Source organism: Lepus europaeus, chromosome 5 (genome assembly GCF_033115175.1).
Source record: "Lepus europaeus isolate LE1 chromosome 5, mLepTim1.pri, whole genome shotgun sequence".
Lineage (NCBI taxonomy): Eukaryota > Metazoa > Chordata > Mammalia > Lagomorpha > Leporidae > Lepus > Lepus europaeus.
In genome coordinates, this window is record NC_084831.1 from 28,819,611 (window position 1) to 28,840,835 (window position 21,225).

Genomic DNA, 21,225 nt, shown 5'->3' on the forward strand with positions numbered 1-21,225 from the left:
GCCCGACCGAAGATGTTGCATTTGCAGGTCCCTCTTCCTATCCCACTCCTCTGCGGGTCTATCACCGGCAGGAGGGCAGGGACCCAGCCCCTCGTCCTGCTCATGGTCTGCGGGAGTGAGCACACAGCCCTGCGCAAAGCAGGGGCTGGAGAACGTTTGGATGGGAGAGTGAGCAGCAAACACCCGCAGCGGCCTGCTCTCCCTCCCCCAGCCTGACGGGCTCAGCTCCAGGTTCAGTTCCCTGGAAGCCACACCGATGCCTGCCAAGGGACCCGGCTCACTCCCTCCCTGACTCTTCCCAGCCTCTCGTGAATTCAGACTCTGTTGCTCTCTTTCTTCCGCCCTGCCAGTGCACCCCCAGCACAGTGACCCCCCTGCCCTCCTGGGCCACTTCATGCATGTCCTGCTCACATTCCCGGCACCACAGGGCTCCCAGGTCACTGCCCTGGGCAGACCGGCTGCCTGGAGAGGGTCCATCTACTCTCAGCCTTGCTCCCTTCAGGATTTTGCCCCACCCCTGAGTGATCTCCCGGCATGCCTTGCTTTGACGCTGTGGAGCAGGCTTCAGCACAGCCCTCCTCGGCCTTGCAGAGGGGTTGGGACCCATGTGTGCAGGCCAGAACCAAGGTCTGGCTCCAGACCTTGGGTGGCTGTTAAGACACAGTGGGGCAATGGACATGAGTCTTCCTGGCACACTTGCAGGCCTATCTGGGGGTTGGGAGGCCAGAGCCCACTGCCCATGGCCATGACTGCTGTGGAGTGAGAGACAGATTCCTATGTCCATGCCCTCCCTTACCCATCCCTCCCCACCATCCTCTGCTACCTGCCTGGGAGCCATCAGCACCCAGGACCATCCTGCGTCTCTCTGATTGCTGCTGGCCCCGCCTCTCTGAGGTTCCTATGATCTTCCTCCAGGGTCCCAGCCCCACTGATCTCCGATCCTCAGGACCTGAAGGCCAGCTCGAGACTGGAGGGCTGGGAAGCTCTTCCACCAGGCAGCACTCCAGGCTCAGAACACTTAGTCTGGCTGAATGATGACACCCTTGGGGTGCCCTAGACGTTCTGCGTCCTCAGCCAGAATGTCAGACCCGGAGGCGTCTTCACAGGAAGAGATCCTGCCTGTTCATTCCCCACTGTATCCATAGCACCTAGCACGGGGTCTGACTCTAATAGATGTTCTGAATAAATGAATAAATTGATCAGTGGGAACCCGCAGATTTCCCAGCGGTCATGCGGCATCTCTCCCCTGGGGGTGCCACGCCAATTTCAGGGTGTACAATGAGGCTTGGATGGTACCTGCTGATGACCCACCAGCCAGCTGCCAGTCTTGATTGGCTCTGTGGCCACGGATAAGCTCAGAGGACAGCTCTCTGAATAGCCCACCTCTGTCCCAGCTGCGGGGAACAGGTGCTGGAGAATCCCCAGGCATCAAGCAGAGGATCGTGGGCCTGTGGTCACACACGGGCTCCCGAGCTGAGGATGCTGGACAGTGATGAAGGCTGGGTGTGCCCTTCCCCGGCCTGGGAGAACGCCCGTGCACGCACGGTCCTGTGCCTGCCCTGTCCTAGGCTCACAGGTTGTCCCTGCTTCACGGCACCCTCCCTGCATCACCAATTCTAAAAGCAGCCCTTTCCCAGGCCCCGCGTGTCCCCAGGGCAGTGTCCCCCAGCATCTGCCCCAGCACAGCCCTGCCAATGCTGCGGGCCTCCATGCCTGCAGCTGCAGCCCCAGCCAGGCCCTGACCTGGGGGAGATGCTGGTAACCCGGCATCACACTCAGGTACACCGGGTACCTACACCTCTTCCCTGCTCTTCAGGTGGAAGTCAAAAAGCTACCTCCTCCGGGAAGCCCACATCACCCTCCTCTGACTGCCACTCCCTGTGCTCCCTCTACTCCCCCTGAGGTTGGCTTGTCCGATTCGCAATTCCTGTAAGAAAAGGACCACGCGTGTCTGCCCTGGTCGCCCCCGCAGCTCGTCACTGCTCCACGACTCTCCCATCGTCAGTTGGGGCTGGGCTGGGACCCCTCTCAGGCTGCATTCCAGACCCCCGGGCTCTGACTGAAGTCACTAATGCAGGAGCAATCCAACAGCCCCTCACCTCCTGCCTGCCTGGGCCCCTCTCACCACAAGCCCTGGGCTTCCCATGGACACGCCGGGGGTAGCTCCCATGTCCACCACGCCAGACCCGGGATTCAAGGAACTCAGTGGCCAGTGGATAAAGCTCTTCCCTCTTCCTCCTGCCAAGCAGCGGGTCCGGGGCACACTCTGCAAGGCTTTTCCTGGGAGCAGACTCTTAAGCCATCGGTCACGCTCTGTGCCAACCGACCGGCTCACTGATGTCCCCTAGTGTTGGTTTTCCCGCCTTCCAGCTTCTTGCCTCTTGCCCCTCGGCCTCTCCCCAGCATCACGCGCCTTAAGTTAAGCAGAGGCACAGGCCTCTGCTGCCAGCTCTGTGCTGCAGGCTGAGACATTGCTTGATGAAGGTCTGCAGGAGGGAAGGGGAGCCCAGCACAGGGCTTCGCCTGCTCCAGCTGCTCCCTCGGACTGTTTCCTTCGCTGTACTTCTGGCACCCTGAAGCTCTGGCACCTGTCCGTCTGCAGCCCAACCCCTGCCAGGCCCTTTCCAGCCCTTTCTTCAGGCTGGGCTCTGTGTTGTCCAAATCCTGGCGTTGACAGTTCTCGCAGTGACTCCCAACAGGGCTCCAAGTCCTTCCTGCAGCTGTCATCTGCTAGCTGGTCTGCCCCAGACAGATCCTGGGGCCGCCCTGAGCATCCCCAGGGCCCCTTAGTCCTTGCTGCCCTAACCAGAGTCTGTCTCTGGGGCTGGTGCTGTGGCTCATTTGGCTAATCCTCCGCCTGCTGCACCGGCATCCCATATGGGTGCCAGTTCTAGTCCCGGTTGCTCCTCTTCCAGTCCAGCTCTCTGCTGTGGCCCGGGAGTGCAGTGGAGGATGGCCCAGGTCCTTGGGCCCTGCACTCGCATGGGAGACCAGGAAGAAGTGCCTGGCTCCTGGCTTCGGATCGGTGCAGCACTGGCCGTATAGTGGCCATTTGGGGAGTGAACGCACAGAAGGAAGACCTTTCTCTATGTCTCTCTCTCTCACTGTCTATAACTCTACCTGTCAAATAAAAAAAAAAAGTGTGTCTCTGCTGCCCTCAACATCCAAGATTCCAACCTGCCCCAGGTGAGCTCCCAGAATGCAGTGCTTCCAAGCACCTCCTGGGTGGAGGTGGCTTGGGCGGAGCTTTTCCTGGACATGCAGACAGGCGTTCAGGGCCTCCTCTGACACCAGTGCACACGCACGCAGGCCGGAACCACGATCTGGCTCCTGGCTGGCAGGCAGGGAGCCTGTAGGTGATGGGGTCACAACCGTGACACCTGGCCTTCCCTTGGTACACTCTGGCTGGGAGGCCAGCTCGTCGTGACCCCAGAGCCCATGCTGCCTCATGTGTTTCTCTCCACTAAGGCTCTGTGCTGTGTGACTGCATCTCCGTGCCAGGCGCTGGGCAGCGGCCAAGTTCAGTCTGTCAGGTACTCACTGGAAGAATCCCGCAGAGGAAGAGGGCGCGTCCAGCCGAGCCACCCTCTCCGCTCTGCACTCAGTGTTGTGGGGAAGCAGAAGGGACGTCTGGGCAGTGCTGCTTCTTCACGGGGGAGGGGACGACACGCCAAGGCTGGGCGGACCACTCCTGGTCCCCACCTTGGCCCAGCCCCACTAGGAGCCAGGAGAACGTCTGATCCAGCTGCACGCACTGCAGTGCGCTGGAGAGCTTAGAGACGACAGAAAGAATGGCTTCCTGTGGCCTGGGGGCTGTTTGTTTACCACCTTCAGGCTGCCTCCTGCTGCCCCCCCCCCCCCCCCACTAGTTCAAGGGCCTGGGAGACCAGCCAAGACAGGACGCCTCGGTCTCTGAGAGCCGAGACTGCAGGAGGCCAGGCCAGGAGGACTCAAGGACCCGTGATGAGTCCTCTAGGAAATGGCTTTTTATTTTGGTATTTTTAAAAAGTTTATTTGAAAGGCAGAGCTACAGAGAGAAGAGGAGAGACAGGGAGACAGGGAGATAGATCTTCCCTCCACTGGTTCACTCCCCAAATGGCCAGGGCTGAGCCAATCTGAAGCCAGGAACCTGCTGCTTCTTCTGGGTCTCCCAAGTAGGTGCAGGGGCCCAAGCACTTGGGCCATCTTCTGCTGCTTTCCCAGGTGCATTAGCAGGGAGTTGGATAGGAAGTAGAGAAGCCAGGTATTGAACCGGCGCCCATGTAGGATGCCTGTGTTGCAGGTAGAGGCGGAGGTTCAACCTGCTACACCATGCAGCTTTTTATTTTTATCTTTCTCATTCCATAGATGTGGACATGGAGGCCAGAGAGGTTGAATAACTTTCCTTGGACAAGACCCTGACGTGGGCCCCATTTCTATTGGATGACAGTCAGCAAAGCACATGGGGGGGGGGGTCTATAAGACCCGTGAGAGAGGGCAGAGGGCGGCACGCAGGCAATGGCAGCAGTGGCAGTGAGGGCTCTGGAGGGAGATGGGTGGCGGATGGAGCGACCCCTGCTGTGTCGCATCACCTTGGGTGCTCCCGTGGATTGGGATGGCTTGGGAGAGGCAAGTGCATCACTGGGATGGGGTGCGTCCTCCAGGTGCCCCCCTTCCTCCACAGCCCTGGCTCCTCGGAGGGCCGGGCACATGGGACAGAGGTGAGCAGGCTGTCAGGGAGGGACACTCTAAGTCCCGCTGGTCCGAGGCTCTACCCAGGGCCTCCAAGTGGGCCTTGGGGGGCAGAAGCTTAGGAAGGTGGGCATCCATCACTTTTACGCCTCCGTTCTGATCCCTAATAAGGAAGTAATAATATTGCCAAGTCTTCAGCACGCTTTCTATGAGCTAGCGAGAAGACTAATTATCTGACGACGCTAATAAACGGTTATGATGTTATTAAAAATGGCACCAAGCTAGGATTAATAGGCTCATCAATTGTAGGAATCGGGTTTAACAAGGTCTCCTGCATGTCCCATCAGGGCCTGTGGCCTTGATGGATACCGGGCCGCCCAAAGCATAGCCCAGCTGCACGGTGCCGGCCGTGGAAGAGTTCCCCGCTGTGCCCCAGCCCAGGGTCAGCGCAGGAAGGTCGGGCTGCCGCTGGGGTGTTCTGATCCTATCCCTCTGCAGACGGCTCTTCAAAGCTCCCGGCCCCTGGGGATGCTGCGGGTGGTAAGGCTGCTGGGCCCTGCTGGATTACACACATAGCTCCTGCTCTCCACACCCTCCCCGCCCTCCCCCATGTAGCCACCTCTGCAAAGGTGGGCATCGGAACCCACCCAGAGCCCCCACCTCCGGAGTCCCAAGGCCTGCAAGCAGGGGAGCCGCTAACACAGAGAGGCCCCCCGGGAGGGCCCTGCTGGCTCATTTGCATAATAATTGTAGTTATTACTAACATTGGTGACAACACCACTCCCTCCCATTTATACTGAGTTCTGGAAGCAGCTTCCCCTCCAGGTGTCTGCTCAGGGCCTCCCAAGCTGGGAAGAACATGAGGCAGGTATGATGGCTGGAGCGAGAGCTGGTGAAGCCCCTCCCACAGGCCCCCGCCCCGCCCGGCATCCAGGGAGGGCAGGGAGGATACAGCAAATACTGAGATGGTGCTGATGCGCAACGCACATCTGTTAACTGAGTCTTCACCACACTCTTTTGAAGGCAGGTCTTCTCAACACCAGACCCATTTTACAGCTGGGGAAACCAAGGCACAGACAGGTTCAGAACCTTGTCCAGGAACCCTAAGCAGTAAATGCACAGCGGGAATCCAACTGGCCTGTGTTTAAGTTCATCACCATCAGTTCCTCCCACCAGACTTCCGGGGCCTGCCTAGGCCACGACTCCACCGAGCCAGGCTCTGCTTCGTGCGCTGGGCTCCCCTGAGACAGTGGCAGGAGCACCATCGGATGGCCCCGGAGGACTGAAGAGTGAGCCTCTCCTCACTGCTGGCCGCTGCTACCTCTGGCCTGGCGTCAGGGGTCAGGCTGGGTCTTGCAGAAGTCAGAGTGCAGGCTATGGAGACAGAGCCTTCAAGGACCCCGCCACTCTGAATCCCACTGACTGGCCGGGCCTTCACCTGCCTCCCCAGGCTGCCATGAAGGTGAGTGGGAGAAGGAAGCTTCGTGTCTGGTATGGATCGGTGCGTCCACACGCAGCTCTGGGAGAGAAAGGGCTCCCACCACGTTGAGGGCCCTGAGCTGGAAGGCACTTGGTGTTTGTCCCATCCCGGGGCACCTCCCCCAAGGCCCAGCAGCCTCAGCAGCTGCAGTCAATTGCCAGTTACTCCTGTTTTAGAAATGGAGAAATTGAGGCTGAGTGAGGTTGATGGACTTAGCCAGTGACCCATGGATTGGGTGCTGAGGCCTGGACCGGAAGCCCGGCCCAGGCGTCTAAGAACCAGGGACGTATTTGTGGCAGCACCTTCCAAGGCTCCCCCTTAATGAGCTCACTGCAGGCTGGGCCCTGTGCCAGTACCACACCAGCCCTACAGGAGGCAGTGGTCACGTGCCCACTGTAGAGATGGGAAGCTGCTTGGAGAGGTGGGCCTGGCCCCTGGCCATGGAGCCAATGAGTGAGGACCTGGGACTTGAACCCTGCTGTGCTGTCCCAAGTCTGTGGCTTCTGCCCTCTTCCCTGTGTCCATTGACTCGATGGCTCCCCTGGGCCCTCTCTTCTCTCCTGGGCAGAGCAAGAGGCTGCCTCTTGGTGGCTTCCAGCTGAACCTTGCTCCTCCCCACGCCTCAGCCCTCAGCTCCCGGGACCATCTGTTCCCCCACCGGACTCAGCGTGACCCCAGGCAGGGACAGATGGGTCTCGGCGTCCCGGCGGCTGGCGAGGGGCTCTGCCTGGCGCTTTGCCCTCATGGCTGGGACATCCTTTGATAGTGCTCAAAGAAACAGAACAGGGCTGGTGCCGCGGCTCACTAGGCTAATCCTCCGCCTTGTGGCGCCGGCACACCGTGTTCTAGTCCCGGTCGGGACGCCGGATTCTGTCCCGGTTGCCCCTCTTCCAGGCCAGCTCTCTGCTGTGGCCAGGGAGTGCAGTGGAGGATGGCCCAAGTGCTTGGGCCCTGCACCCGCATGGGAGACCAGGAGAAGCACCTGGCTCCTGTCATTGGATCAGCGCGGTGCGCCAGCCACAGCACGCCAGCCGCGGCGGCCATTGGAGGGTGAACCAACGGCAAAGGAAGACCTTTCTCTGTCTCTCTCTCTCACTGTCCACTCTGCCTGTCAAAAAAAAAAAAAAAAAAACAAAACAGAACAGAAACTGCAGAATCCTTCAGAATGAAGCCGTCGAAGATGCCAGGGATCGGCTCAGAATCCCTTGGGGCAGGTGCAGGGGTCTCTGTATGGAGGAGCGTGGCTGGGATTTGGGGGGCATGAACAAGACAGGCCCAAGATATGGAGCACACTTCTTATGGGGCTCCCCAAACCCCAGGGTCACACCTCTGTCTCCATCTCCCCTGCGCCTGGGGCCCCCGTCTGCCAGGATGCCCGCCCCTGGTGGGCTACAGCACTGCCCCAAGTGTCCCGGGCTCCCCTGCAGCGCGGGCCCGGAGGCTTACGTGGTCGATGAGCTCCTTGATCATGCCGTTCCACTGGCCCTTGTCGTCCTGCGCCCCGTACTTGCCGTCCTCCACCAGCCGGATCTCGTAGGAGAAGCCCAGGATGTGGGACAGCTCCTTGAGCAGGTCGATGCAGTAGCCCTCAAAGCGGTCATTGCCGTACAGGGTCCTGTCCGACTTGCGGAACATGACGAAGGGCTCCTCCTGCAGGGACACAGGAGACAAGGGTGACAAAGGGGATGGGGTGGGGCGGCAGCAGGCTTGGAACCTCGGAGACGGAGCTGAGATGGACATCTGCCAAGTCAGGAGCGTCCCCGACCGGCCACCTGCTGGCAGTCCCTGGATCCAGGCAGGTGCTCTGGAGGGACTTGGCGAGTTAGTTGCCCAAAGGTCACAGGGCTGGTAAGCAGTAAACCAGGGACTTGAACTCCATCCTGACTCCAAAGCCCGTGTTCCCTCTGCTGTAGCAGAAACTAAGCCAGGGTTCCCACAGTGTGGTCCCTGGACCAGAAGCCACAGAAGCAGCGGCAGCCACGGCCACGGCCACCGCCGAGCATCACTCAGGAGCTGTGAGAAACGCACGTTCTCAGGCCCCCGCAGCTGAACCATGGGCTCCAGTGCTGGGGTGTGGGCGGCCATCTGTGTTCTTAGCAGCCCCTGGGAATTCTGCTGTCTGAATTCCCAGACTGCCGGCTCCAGTTCAAGGACACTGCCGTAGGAAGCCCTTCATCGAGCACTGCCCGGATTCTCCCTCCCCCAACTCTCGTGTAAACGATGAGAGCGCGGCACTCCCCGATGCCAGCCTCCCTCCGAGGGGCTCCTCTGTCCCCTGCCTTAGGATCTGCCGGGTGAGTGATGACAGTGACAGCTTGCATCTGTATGTGGCGGTGACAGCCACTAGGAAATTAACAAACGAGCTAATGTCTGTAGCGGGTGCATCGGAGAACAGCGGGGCACTGGGGCTCAGCAGCCAGGGGCCGGGGCTGCCTTGTCTAACTTCGACACCAACCCTTTGCAAAGATGCAGGCAGGAGAGTGACTTGTGTGTGCCCACTGAGGGTCTGACCTCAGGCTGGTGTGGCCCGAGATCCCCTGCCCCTGGGCTGGGTCAAGCCGCCCTCCCCAGCCCTTCTCCGAGTGGTAGGAGCCAGCGAGTGGCTTTGAACAGGACGGAACTCTGACTTCTGTTTTTTTTTTTTTTTTTTCTTCTTCTCTTTTTTTTTGACAGGCAGAGTTAGACAGTGAGAGAGAGAGACAGAGAGAAAGGTCTTCCTTCCGTTGGTTCACCCCCCAAATGGCCGCTACAGCTGGTGCGCTGTGCCGATCCAAAGCCAGGAGTCAGGTGCTTCTTCCTGGTCTCCCATGTGGGTGCAGGGCCCAAGCACTTGGGCCATCCTCCACTGCACTCCCGGGCCACAGCAGAGAGCTAGACTGGAAGAGGAGCAATCGGGACAGAATCTGGCGCCCCAACCGGGACTAGAACCCGGGGTGCTGGCGCCACAGGCGGACGATTAGCCAAGTGAGCTGTGGCGCCGGCCCTCTGACTTCTCAGTTACCTGCCAGCCTCTGGCAACTCCGCAGAGCAACTGGGAGAGGCGGCGGAACCATTGGTTCGACTTCCCCCAGCATGCAACACCGGGGGCAGGGAACTGAGGGCTGTGACTGGCACGGCCCAGGTCCCCAGCGTGGTCACGGAACCCAGGTCAGCACACAAGTCCAGGCTCCTGCAGGCTCCCTCCACCCGGCTTCACGGGCAGATCCCCATCCTGAGTCTGGGACAGCTGAGCTGGACTCCAAGGAGACTCAGTGTTAACTGAGTCCCTACTGTGCGCCAGACGTAGATTTAAACTCTGGATCCCAGGCTGGTGAAGTCTCACTGGCTTACACCATAGATGACGTTATCTCCATTTGGCAGACACGGAAATGGGCTCAGAGAGGGTCGGTCCCTTGTCCAGCATCACACAGAACTCTACTTAGATGGAATCCTGTTCCAATCCTTCCCAGGCAACCAGCGACTCTGCCTGGCTCGGCGCTGCCCGCTGTTCCCTGGGGCCAGTCCTCCCTGGGTCCACCTGCCGTCCTAGATCTCAGGCTCAGGGTCTGAGCTGCCATCTCAGTGCCAGCTCCTGGACAGTCCCGGTCCTCACTGGACCCCTCTGGGCCTCCCTCCGTTCCCCCACTCCTGCCCCAGCTCCTTGGCCTCCTCCTGAGGCCTCCAGCCTTCCTCTGGGTGACAAGCACCAGCTGCCAGAGGTGTGCGTGCTGGGAACCCACAACAAAGCCACACCCCTCACCATTGTCTTTCTTTCTCACTCAGGGGTCCTGGAGTGAAGACCCCTGTGGAGGTCCTTGGCAGCAGAGACCCCCACTTGGCTCCTACTGTAGTGTATGCACCTGGCCCCCTCCCCAGAAGTGCTCTCTCAACATCCCCTTCCTCCCCATGATGGATCCACTCGGGCTTTTTCGTAGTCTTTTGGGATGCTTCAGGGGAAATGCTAGGAGCGTCTGAATTCCCAAGGGCTGCTGGGCTCTCTAGGGATTCTAGGGAAAAAAAAAGCACTCCTCAGTCTGGTGGGGGAGGAGGCTGGGTCCTGTAGCCAGACTCCAAGGTCCATCTTGGGACCTCTCTGCTGGCTCACCAGCCCTGCAGGCAGCTCCACAGGCCAGGGAGGGGTGCAGGTGGTGCCGGGGAGAGGTGTGGAGGCCACCTGCAGGACAAGGGCACTGCTGCCTTTGGAGCAGATGACTGCCCGCACCCTGGCAGGCAGGGCCTAGGCGGGACTTCAGTCCCAAGTCCTCCATGGGATTGGTGCTCTTGGGTGGCGAACAGGTTACCCCAGCGGGGCCTAGCGGCCCTGGCTTTTATTTGGCTCCAGGAAAGGAAGAGGGGAGCTCCATCTTTCCCAGTGGAAGCACCAAGCACACAGATACTCCTTCGTCTTTCTGCAGAGTGGGGACAGGTACAGGATCCGCCTCGCTGGGTCATCAGGAGGAGGGTGCCAGCACGTGTCCACTACACAAACACTCAGAACAGCACTGGGCAAACGGTAGCTGTCAATGCTCCCGCTGTTGTCATTAATATCATCATCATCGTCTCCTTCCTGCACGTGGCTGGGCCTCCTAGCCCATTGACCTCCGCAGCCTGAGGACTCCATCCAATGTCCCCAAAGGCTAAAGCCCACGGCTGGCAGCAGGAAACCCTTTTGGAAAGGGGACCTGGGTGGCCCACTTCCTGACCTCTCTGCGCGTCCCTCCCTGGCCTTCTCCTCTAAAATTAGCACTTCATTTGTGAAGCCACCATGGCCCCAGAATCTATACATCTCCATATAAACACGCTGCCTTCGGAGCAGCTGTAAAATGCCATTAATTTCGGGAAGTGCTTTGCGGATGGCATACATATTTAACAGCCAAAGCCCAGAGCATTAAAACGGTGCTCGCCTCAGTAATGCGTCTCCAGACCTGCAACATTTCCTAGGGGGTAATTCTGAACTCCGCCAACTACTTATTCATGGACTATTTCACAATTTATTACTGGAAATGTCCAGACAGCCAATTCACAAGCTCTCTCGGCTGCTAATCGATTGCTCAGTGAAGGTGCCCTCAATTTCATAACTTCACGCTCTCCTATTGCTCTGGGAGAGGAGCCGAAGGAGCAGGGGTAATATTTCTCTTCAACAAGTCACAGAAAACAGGGGTCTAGAAAAATAACCTCTTCCCACTCGCCGCTGTCCAGGTTCTTGGTCTGGCTTCGCTCTGATCACTCGGACCGGCGGTATGAAAGCCAGGCCTGGTGCCAAGCTTGTCCTGGTGGCACGACCCGTGGAGTCGGGAGAGGGGGGTGGGGGTTATCCCTAAGTGGGGATGGATCCAAGCCTCCCCTTCTGGCTTAGACACACGCGTGTGCACACGTGTGCACAGCATCATTGGCACAAACACACCACCTTCTCGGATGTTCTGTCTGCCTGGCCCTGCTTGGACACAAAGGCCAGGGACTCTGGATGCCTGGCCTTGGCTTCTACCAGTGAGGACCAAGACAAGAGCATTGGGAGTCCTGCCCCCCTCCCCGCGGGAGGGGCCTGGAACAGTCTTGGCTCTGGTTCTTCCAGCCACATCCAGGCCTTGGTTCCCTCCCCTCTCTGGCTGAGAGTCTGGCCTGCCTGTTGATCGAGTCTATGTGGGTCACGATGTGCACACGGCACGCATACACCCATCGGTGCGTATCCAGACGCCGGTGCGTAGCGCGTCCCACACCCACACATGCCAATGCCGCCGCTCACAGCAGCAGCCAAGAGAACCCTGAACCTTCAAAAGCAGGGCCCCCAGGAGTGAGCCGGGCGTGTTTTCCTGGTGTGTGAGCTGAGGTTTGGGCAGATGAATTTTTCATGAGCTCATGGAAGAGCGGAACCAGAACAGAGGCTGGGACCCAGCAGGGAGAGGGTGGGGGAAGGCAGCCTCCTAGGTTCCGGCTGCTGCTGTTGCCGATTCAGGAATGGGAAGGCAGAGAGACTGGGGATCTGGGGGGCCAGAGGGGGCGGTGTCAGGTCTCCGTCCATCTGTCCGGCCAGGGCAAGGCACCGTTAGCACCAACCCAGGGTTGAGGATGAGAGGGAACAGGAGGTGGGTTTGGGGGCAGCCCCACATAGCCGCTGCTTTCTACCACATCCAGAGGATGTGAAGAGGAGAAACCCTTCTCATGGGGGGGCGGAGGGGGGGGCGGGGGACTCAGTCCTAGGCCCCATTCTCCAAGGGCAGGGCAGTCTGATGTTCCTCTACTGGTACCTTGGTACCCGCCTGTCACTCAAAGCGCTGTTGCCTTGACAACACACTCCCAGACAGGCAAGGGCCTATGCTCTCAGCAGGAGGTGCTGGCCCTGCATTCAGCTGCCAGGCGTGGGGCAGGGTTTTCAGCCAGAGCAGCTGGGCCTGGGCCAGGCTGAGCCACGCCCCGCGATCTGCAAGCTGTCCCCCAGAGTCCATGCCTGACAGCCTCCCCAGGGCTGTGGGACACGTGGACCGTGCTGGGCACGGCAGCCACACTCCCTGCAGTATCTGCAGCACAGCTCTAGGTTTCTGGGTGGTCCTGGACCAGTCCTCATGCGGGAGTGTGCATCTCTCGCCCAGGAAACATTTTCAGCTGGACACGGGGGATTTCTTGGAGCCCCTTGTAAAGGCCACGGATCACATTCCCCGCCCTCACCAGGGATGCGCCAGAGGTCATGCCCTCCACTCCCCTGCCTCCAGGGCAGATGAGACCTCTTTTACCACCCCACAGTGGGAGCAGAGTCCACCGGCCACCCCCTCCACCCCATGACCTCTGGGCAGTGGGAATAAAAAGAGCTGAATCAGGATTACTCCAGACCAGCTGAGGTTGTGAGACTGCAGGATGGGGCTATGGTGGTCAGCGGGACACCTGCCTCCAGGGGGACAGCGGCCATGGCAGAGGCAAAGGCACTGAGGTCAGGAGTGGGAAGTTATGACGTCAGGGCCAGGAGCTCAGACTGTGGTCACGGCAGCGGACAAAATGTGGTGCGTCTGGAGTTATCCGTCTCAGTAACAGACAAGAAACACTGGGGCCAGTGCTGTGGCATAGTGGGTAAAGCTGCCACCTGCAGTGCCTGTATCCAATACAGACACCGGTTCGAGTCCTGGCTGCTCCACTTCCAATCCAGCTCTCTGCTAATGCACCTAGGAAAGCAGTAGAAGATGGCCCAAGTGCTTGGGCCCCTGCACCCACGTGGGAGACCCAGAAGAAACTCCTGGCTCCTGGTTTGGACCAGATCTGGCTGTTGTGGCCATTTGGGGAATGAATCAACAGATGTAAGAGTTTCTCTTTCTCTCGCTCTCTCTCTTGACCCTATCCCCCTGTAACTCTGTCTTTCAAATAAACAAATAAATCTTTAAAAATTGTTAAAAAAAAAGAGAGAGAGAGAGAGAGAGAGACTAGAAACAGGCTCACAGGGCCGTGAGGTTGTGACTAATGCCTTCAGGGGCTGGGTGGGAAGCAAAACTATGAGCGGTGTAAACACTGGGCAGTGTGGGGTCCGAGGGAGCCGGAGGAAGCCCCGGGGCCTGCAAGGTACTCAAGTGCACACTCTGTGTCTGTGTGTAAGGCAGCCCGCGCCAGAGGTCACTGCTGCGCCCGCGGTGAGGGGCAGTGCGAAGTTCAGAGCTGTGCCTGAGAAGGGAAGCACAGGTTTTCTCCAGAACCCTCACTCTGCGCGTTGTACTGAACCTGCGCTGGCTGGCGCTGGATCTGGCATTGAGAGTAATGACCAGGGCTGGCGCTGTGGCGCAGTGGGTTAAAACCCTGGCCTGAAGCACCAGCATCCCATATGGGCTCCAGTTCTAGTCATGGCTGCTCCTCTTCCGATCCAGCTCTCTGCTATGGCCTGGGAAAGCAGTAGAAGACGGCCCAAGTCCTTGGGCCCCTGCATCCGCATGGGAGACCTGGAAGAAGCTCCTGGCTCCTGGCTTTGGATTGGCGCAGCTCCAACTGTTGCAGCCATCTGGGGAGTGAACCAGTGGATGGAAGACCTCTCTCTCTGTCTCTACTTCTCTCCGTAACTCTTTCAAATAAATAAAATAAATCTTTAAAAAAAGAGAGAGGGAGAGTATTGACCAACACCAAGGGCCGTCACTCAGCCCTCCCTCACTCCCTCGGTGCCATTCATGCTTGCTACCCACCCACCTCTCACCTCTACCACGTAGGTACCACGCTGAGCTCACTTGCTTCCTCACCTGGGAAGCAGGCACATGGCAGGGATGTGACTTCCCGGGGGTCACAGGAAATCCAGGACTTGACCCCCAAATCTCTGCTCTCTGCTGTCACATGTTGTGCCCCTGTGTCCTGCCACTCTGCATATCCCGAAGAGCTACTGGGCTCATGTCTGCCCAGATGCCTTGCCGCTGAGAGGCAGTGAATGGATGGAGCCTCTCTTCTTCCCTACCCGCTGAGGCACCTGGGAACCCCTTGGATGTTGGGAGTGGACCCACCGGAGAGGGACTGAGTGAGGCAGGAAGCTGGGAGTATCCGTGAAAAAGCTGGAGGAATGCACAGGTCAAGAGCACAGGCTATGGCTGGATTCTGCTGGTGCCTGTGCAGAACCCCGCGTGTCTCTGCAGAAGGGTTGTACGCCCTTGAAGTCAAGCTGCTGCCATTGAAATACAACTTAACCTGCTGATCTTCCCAGGTGCTTGTGCTTCACACCCTTTGGGCTTATTGTCTTCAGCTGGCTTAGAGTGTGGTTTGTGGCAGAATCACCCCAGTCCACTCCATCGCCTCTCCTCCTAACCTCTGAAATCCTACGAGTTTTACCGCTTCTCAATTTTGCCTTGAGAAGTGTTTTATTTATGCCTCACATTTTATGCAGCTCTGCTTTTAATCTTTTACCACCTTTTTATTATTTTATTTTTACCCTTTTATATTTCAGCTCTGTCACACTTTCATCCTTTTGCTTTTTGACATTTTGGTTTAACATTTTTTTTTACCTTGTCTGGTCCAAGCTGTAAATTATTTAATTTTTCATCTTTCTTAATTTTTCCCTTTTCATCTCATTCTGTACCTTCATTTCCCCTTTGTTATTCTCCTTTTAACCTTTTATTTTGTTGTCTTTTAAGTCTCCTTTTATCTTGCCTATTTTTATTCACATCAATATTCCTTTAATTGCTCATCAGTATCACTCTAATCCCTTTGCTCTTAAAATATTGTTCTTTAATTTGAGATGCAGAGAGAGAGAGAGAGAGTGTGTGTGTGTGTGTGTGCTCTCACACTCTGGTTCACTTCCCAGATGCCGGCAATGGCTGAGGCTGGGTCAGGCCAAAGCCAAGAGCAAGGAGCTCCATCTCGGACTTCCAAACGGGTGGCAGGAACCCAGTTCCTGAGACATCGCCACTGCTCCCGGGGTCTGCACTGCTAGGAAGCTGGAGTCAGGAGGTGAAGCTGGGGATGGAACCCAGGTACTCGGCTGTGGGATGCAGGTTTCCCATCCTCTAGGCCACTCCCCTTTGCGCCTGCTCCTGTTGAAATCATTCGGCATCTTGGCTTCCGCAGTCTGGTTTTATAATTGTTTATGCAACAGAAAGTTGATCCACAAAGGCCAGCAGGGCGTGTGGCTGTTGAGACGACACTGGCAGGGGTCCTGCCCCATGGGTGAGGTGCGGGTGTCTCCTAAGCTCATCTCTGGCTCCCGTCAGCAGCTGCTTTGGAACCACGCTCAGAACTCTGTCGCCTTTAACCGGAGTCCTCGCCGAAACGGCACCCCTGGGACTGGTGACACAGCCCACAGACACCCCTGTAGAGGCCACCCTCTGGGCTTCTGGGAAGAATGTTTTTTCCCTTTTATATCCCTTCCAATTGCATGGCGTTCCCCACCCAGTCACCAAGCACCTACCTGGTTCACTTCCAAAATCGCACTAGAGGGGATGACACAGGACCCTCCAGTAGGGCCTGACTGTGCTGCCTTGGGTGGGCAGGCAGCTGGCAGAGACCTCTGCCCAAGTACCATGGACAGCGCCCCGTTCAGCGTGCTCAGCTTGTGCCCACCTGCAGCTGCGGACAGCCCTACCTAACCCCAAATCCACTGAGCTCCCTTCTCAACATGTGGTCCTCACAGACTTGCCAGCTGGCCAGGACCAGGACCGTCCCCAGAGGGTCTTCAGTCAGAACCTCCCAGGTGGACCGCCCAGCTTGGGTCCCTGGGGGGCAGGGTTGTGTCTCTAGGGTGTGGCCTGAGCCTGTACACAGCCTGAGGCTTTGGGCACTGGCACCCGTGGAGTGGGCACAGCACTGGTTAGTAAAAGGAGGCCAGAGGCCTGGAGCTGCCCTCCTGCCCAGCTCCATGCTACAAGGGGAAGAGAGCCGAGGAGACCCCAAGAGCTACTTCTTGGGAAGTGGTCCAGTCCCAGGGAGAGAAGTGAGGATGGGAGGTGGCTCTGATCAGATGGGGTGGCCACGTCTGACAGCTTTTAAGACCGTGGGCTGGGGCTGGCGCTGTGCCTTAGCGGGTAAAGCTAAGAACCGGCTGCTCACTTCTGATCCAGCCCCCTGCTAATGAACCTGGGAAAGCAGCAGAGGATGGCCCAAGTGCTTGGGTCCCTGCACCCACATGGGAGACCCGGAAGAAGCTCCTGGCTTCAGATGGGTCCACTCCAGCCACTGCAGCCATTTTGGGAGTGAACGAACAGAAGGAAGATTCTCTCTCTCTCTCTCCTCTTTCTCTCTCTCCTCTTTCTCTGTGTTTCCCTCTCTCTGTATCACTCTGCCTTTCAAATAAACAAAAAATCTTAAAAAAAAAAAAATTGGACGCTGCAAACTGGCTCGCATGTAAGCTCCCAGCACCCATGGGCTCTCCAGCTGTGGCCACAGCACCTACCACAGCTGGGAGGACCTGTGGGAAGGAACCGGGGAGGGGGCAGCATTCCTGAGGCCTCATGACTGTTCCTTCACCTCCATCACGTTTCCTACTGGACATCTAAGGGTTTGGGGAGTGGGGGGAGGGGTGAGGAGAGGCGCACCTGGCGTCTCTGCCTGCAACCCGGAGCACTGCTGCTGGGGTCCAGCTGCGCTGTTTCCCGAGTGATCCTCAAAGTGTGTGCCTTCCTGTGCCCCATCGTCCCCGCCCTCCAGCCTCCCTGCAGCCTCCTAAGGGCTTCCCGTGGACAGGGCCTTTCCAGACAAATGGCCAGCCCGCCCCGGGTGGGGCAGTCCTTCCTGCAGGGGCGGCAGGCTCTTACCAGCACCGTGGTGACGATCAGGGACCGGTTCGTCAGAGAGTCGGTGACATTAGGGCCTCGGCCCTTGGCGACTTCGGTGATGTTGAGCCCGTCAGCAGGACTCCACACCCCAACCTGGACAGACAGAAACAGGGTGTTGAATCTTCACTCCATCCGTCCATTCTCCCCATTAACAAGATGGTCCTCTTGTTCCTGTTCACCCTGAGTGTCACAGTCATGATCATCACCATTGCCATTGCTACTGTGTTTGGAGTTAACCCTTCCGACAGCCCTGCTGCCCCCTCCTCCACAGAGGAGGCCCCCGAGGGGCTGAGTCTCCTGAGTTCCTCCACCTGCCCTTGCTGGCAAACCCTTCACAGCCAAAAGGGCAAGGTCACGGGAAGCAGCAAGTGTAGCCCCAGAAGCCCAGGGAAACCAGCAGGGCTGAGCTGCTGCCAAGCAGAGGTTAGCGGAGCCTCAGAGGTCCTGAGTCAGGGTCAGGGTCAGGTCCTGCTCCGGACACCTTCAGGGGAAGACCCTGCACCCCACCGCTCACTCAGTGGGTCTCAGCCCTAGTGCCAGCTTCTGGGGACACACACTTCCCAAAGCCCAGAACAGGGCCTGGAGCCAGGGAGACGTCCCCTAAGCACCCGTGTTGTCTGCAGGCCGGCTGGGCATGGGGTTGCTCTCTGCTAGCCGTTGGGATGTGGGGCGGTGGCACAAGGCTGCTGGGGGCTGGGGATGCTGCTGGGTGTGAGGTCAGTTTGCTCTGTGGTTTGACTCCCAAAGTCGGCAAACTTCCTGGCCGAGGTGGCACAATCTCTCTCCTCGCTGCAGCTTTACTGATATCAGGTCTGGGGCTGGAGGGAGGGATGGAAAGGTCAAGTTTATAAATTGTCCTAAAGCTCTGGGCCTCTGGAAGCTTCATTCTAACACAACTCTGCTCAGCTCTGCCCCATCCCAGACCCCCTCTCTCAAGGAAGGCCTCGGCATGCCCACTCTGTCCTTGGCCAAGTTTGGGGGCGGGGGAGGGTACTCAGGAAACTTAATCAATTAAACAGAGAGGCTGAGTGCAAACATCCCATTAAGAGAGCTGTGCAAAGCAGATAGCAGAGAGATATGTAATTATGCTTGGGTAATTCTGCCTTAATCCCCCCAAAGCCACCGGCTGGAGCTGGCTGGGATCGGCTGTGACTTGGCTTAGCAAACAGAAGGGATGATTCGAGAGGCACAGCAGCTGTGCTAGGGGGCCTGGCACCCTCTCGGGGCAGGATCCCTGCCTACATGAACCGCCCAGGGCCACAAGGAGAAGACACAGGCAGACAGCCTGGAGGAGGCTCTTCAGCGAGCTGAGCCCAAGAGTCTGGGAGCAGGAGGCACTCAACAGACACCTGCCCAGGGTCGCAGCCACGGCAGCAGCTCTCATCTCAGCAAGCACCTGCCAGACTCTGAATGCAAGCCCCGCCGGACACCAGCTGCTGCAGGATTTGAGAATGTTGGGACCAAGGAGGACCCAGCCTCAGGAAGCTCTCCGCTCGCAACCCAGGTGGCTGCGACCAGCAGCCGCTGGTGGGTGCAACGTTTGTCCTGGGATGATGGAGTGCGCAGGCTATGGCCAATTTGTGCCAGCTGCCTGGAGGGGTGGAGAAGGGTGCTGCAGGGGAGCTCAGAGGCGGAGTGTGCCAGTGACTGATTGCTGATGCCTGCCATGAGTGTGGGGACAGGGTGTGGTGGCGTGTGTGCCATCTAATGGGCCTCTCTAGAATGTCAGGCTATCCCCAGAGCTGGGTAGCTGACAGAGTCGAAATGAACAGCTACTTGGGTGAATACGGTACTCGCTGCTGGGGGCGGTGGTGTAGGCTGCTCTCCATTGCTGCAGGAGTCAAGCAGAAATCAGGAAGGTGGCCTGATGAGAAGTCTCACAGTGTAGACGGGATTGGACCAACTGACCTCAATGAGGCCACAGCCCTTGTCCTCGAGGACTGGGCGGTATGTGTGGCAGGACGTAGTGCAGGAGTTGTGATGAGGTTTCCCTGGCCACGCCTCCACTGCACTGTGCCCCCATGAGCAGGTTGGGGGTAGGGGAGCTCAGGAGTGAATGGAGGAGCTATGGTCACAGGTGCAATGGGGCCAGTGGGGCAGGTGATGCCCAGGGGGCAGAGGGCACACCTTACACCCAGGGCAACAGCATGGGTGTAGGCTCAGAAACAACACTGTGTGTGTGTGTGTGGGGGGGGGGCGTGACTGAACCATGGAGTCTCTTTCAGGGAGCAGTAGAGAGTCGGCCTGAGGAGGCCAGCTGGGGTGTTTCTCAGAGAACCTTAACAGACCAGGAGAGGGGCTGAAGCTTAAGCATCGGGACTGGGGAGCCGCGGGCAGTGTCAGAGCTGGGCTGAGCTGTGCTTGGGGAAGCTTCATTTGTGTGCGCACTCAGGGTGGCTGCAGGGGTGCAGAGAGCAGGTGGACATTAACATAATCCACATGAGAGACTCGAATCCGGGCACGCAGACCCCGAACGGCCCTCGGCTCCCTGCACTTCATAGCCCTCCCTTGCAGGGCTGCAGAGCGGCCCCAGTGGCTCCCAGGGCCCGGCATCCTGTGGGACAGGGTGTGGCAGAGCTGGGAGTTGGCAAGGCTTGGGTTAAATCCCTTTCCTTGGCCCTGCAGCCTGATGCTGACAGAACATGCTTCGGGTTCCCGGGGCCCAGAACTGGCCTCATTGAACACCTGCTCCCCAGTTAGTGAGATGCGAGGCCCCAGCCCCAGGCCAGTCTGCTCTCCCCCCAGACTCTCTGGAATCAGAGAAGTCTTGGGAGCCTGCAGTAGGGTAGCTCAGAGTCCCTGTGCTTCACCTGTTTCCAAGAGTAAGCAGCATCTCCAGTCTGCCAGACAAGCAACTGCTCTATCTTTGCTTAAATGCCTCCAGTGATGGTGAACGCACTCCAGCCCAGGCAGGCACCCACCCACCGGGCGTTAGGGAGTTTATTTACCCAAGGACACATCTGCCCCTCTGCCCCATGTCAGCTCTGCAGGGACTTGGGGACAGTCTGTGTGCCCCATGAGCCTCTGATTCAATTTCCCAGGGTGGGGCTGGTGCTGTGGTATAGCGAGTAAATCCGCTACAGTGTCAGCATCCCATATGGGCACTGGTTCGAGTCCTGGCTGCTCCATTTCTGATCCAGCTCTCTGCTATGGCCTGGGAAAGCAGTAGAAGATGGCCCAAGTCTTTGGGCCCCTGCACCCGCATGGGAGACCTGGAAGAAGCTTCTGGCTCCTGGCTTCGGATCAGCACAGCTACAGCCGTTGTGGCCATCTAGGGAGTGAACCAGAGGGATGGAAGACCTCTCTCTCTCTCTCTCTCTCTCTCTGCCTCTGTCTTTCTGTAACTCTACCTTTCAAATAAATAAATACCTCTTTAAAAAAAAAAGAAGTTACCATCTCTTTAAAAAGTTTTTCCAAGGTATCACTCCCTGACGGGTCTTGCACACAGAGCTACGGGCTGGGTGTCTGCTGTAGCCAGGCCCCTGACCCCCGCACCTTTCAGCCTGCCCAGGCCTCAGGGGCTCAGCTTGCCCTACACAGAGCTGTGTCGCGTTGAGCGCCGGGAGGCAGCCGCACCAGGTCCCGCCCCTTCTCCCGGCCTGACCTCCCTCTCGCGAGTTCACCCACCTTCTCCAGGCCGTCTTCCTTCAGGCTGATGATGTCCAGATCAAAATCTGTGCGCAAGCCACTGGTTTTGTTGAAAACAATCCGTCCAGTTAATCCTTCCCACTGAGCCTGCCGAGGGGAGAGGGCAGAGTGGTAATTCCTCGGGCTCATAAATCATCATTCGGTACAACTGTACAATGCTTCATTTTAATTACTCCTTGCACTGATACTGTTCCCCCAAGACCATGATTAATTAATAATCACCTCCAT

At 58.2% G+C, this 21,225-nt stretch overlaps 1 protein-coding gene across 1 annotated transcript in view; it reads right to left on the reverse strand.

Moving 5' to 3' along the window:
• Positions 1–21,225, reverse strand: part of GRIK3 (glutamate ionotropic receptor kainate type subunit 3) — a 225,202-nt gene that overhangs the window by 28,618 nt on the left and 175,359 nt on the right. The window contains exons 8-10 of the mRNA XM_062193266.1: positions 20,977–21,084; positions 17,329–17,442; positions 7,598–7,801 (exon numbers count right to left, since the gene is read on the reverse strand). Of these exons, the coding sequence (XP_062049250.1) occupies positions 7,598–7,801; positions 17,329–17,442; positions 20,977–21,084 (426 nt within the window). The remainder of the gene's footprint in view (positions 1–7,597; positions 7,802–17,328; positions 17,443–20,976; positions 21,085–21,225) is intronic.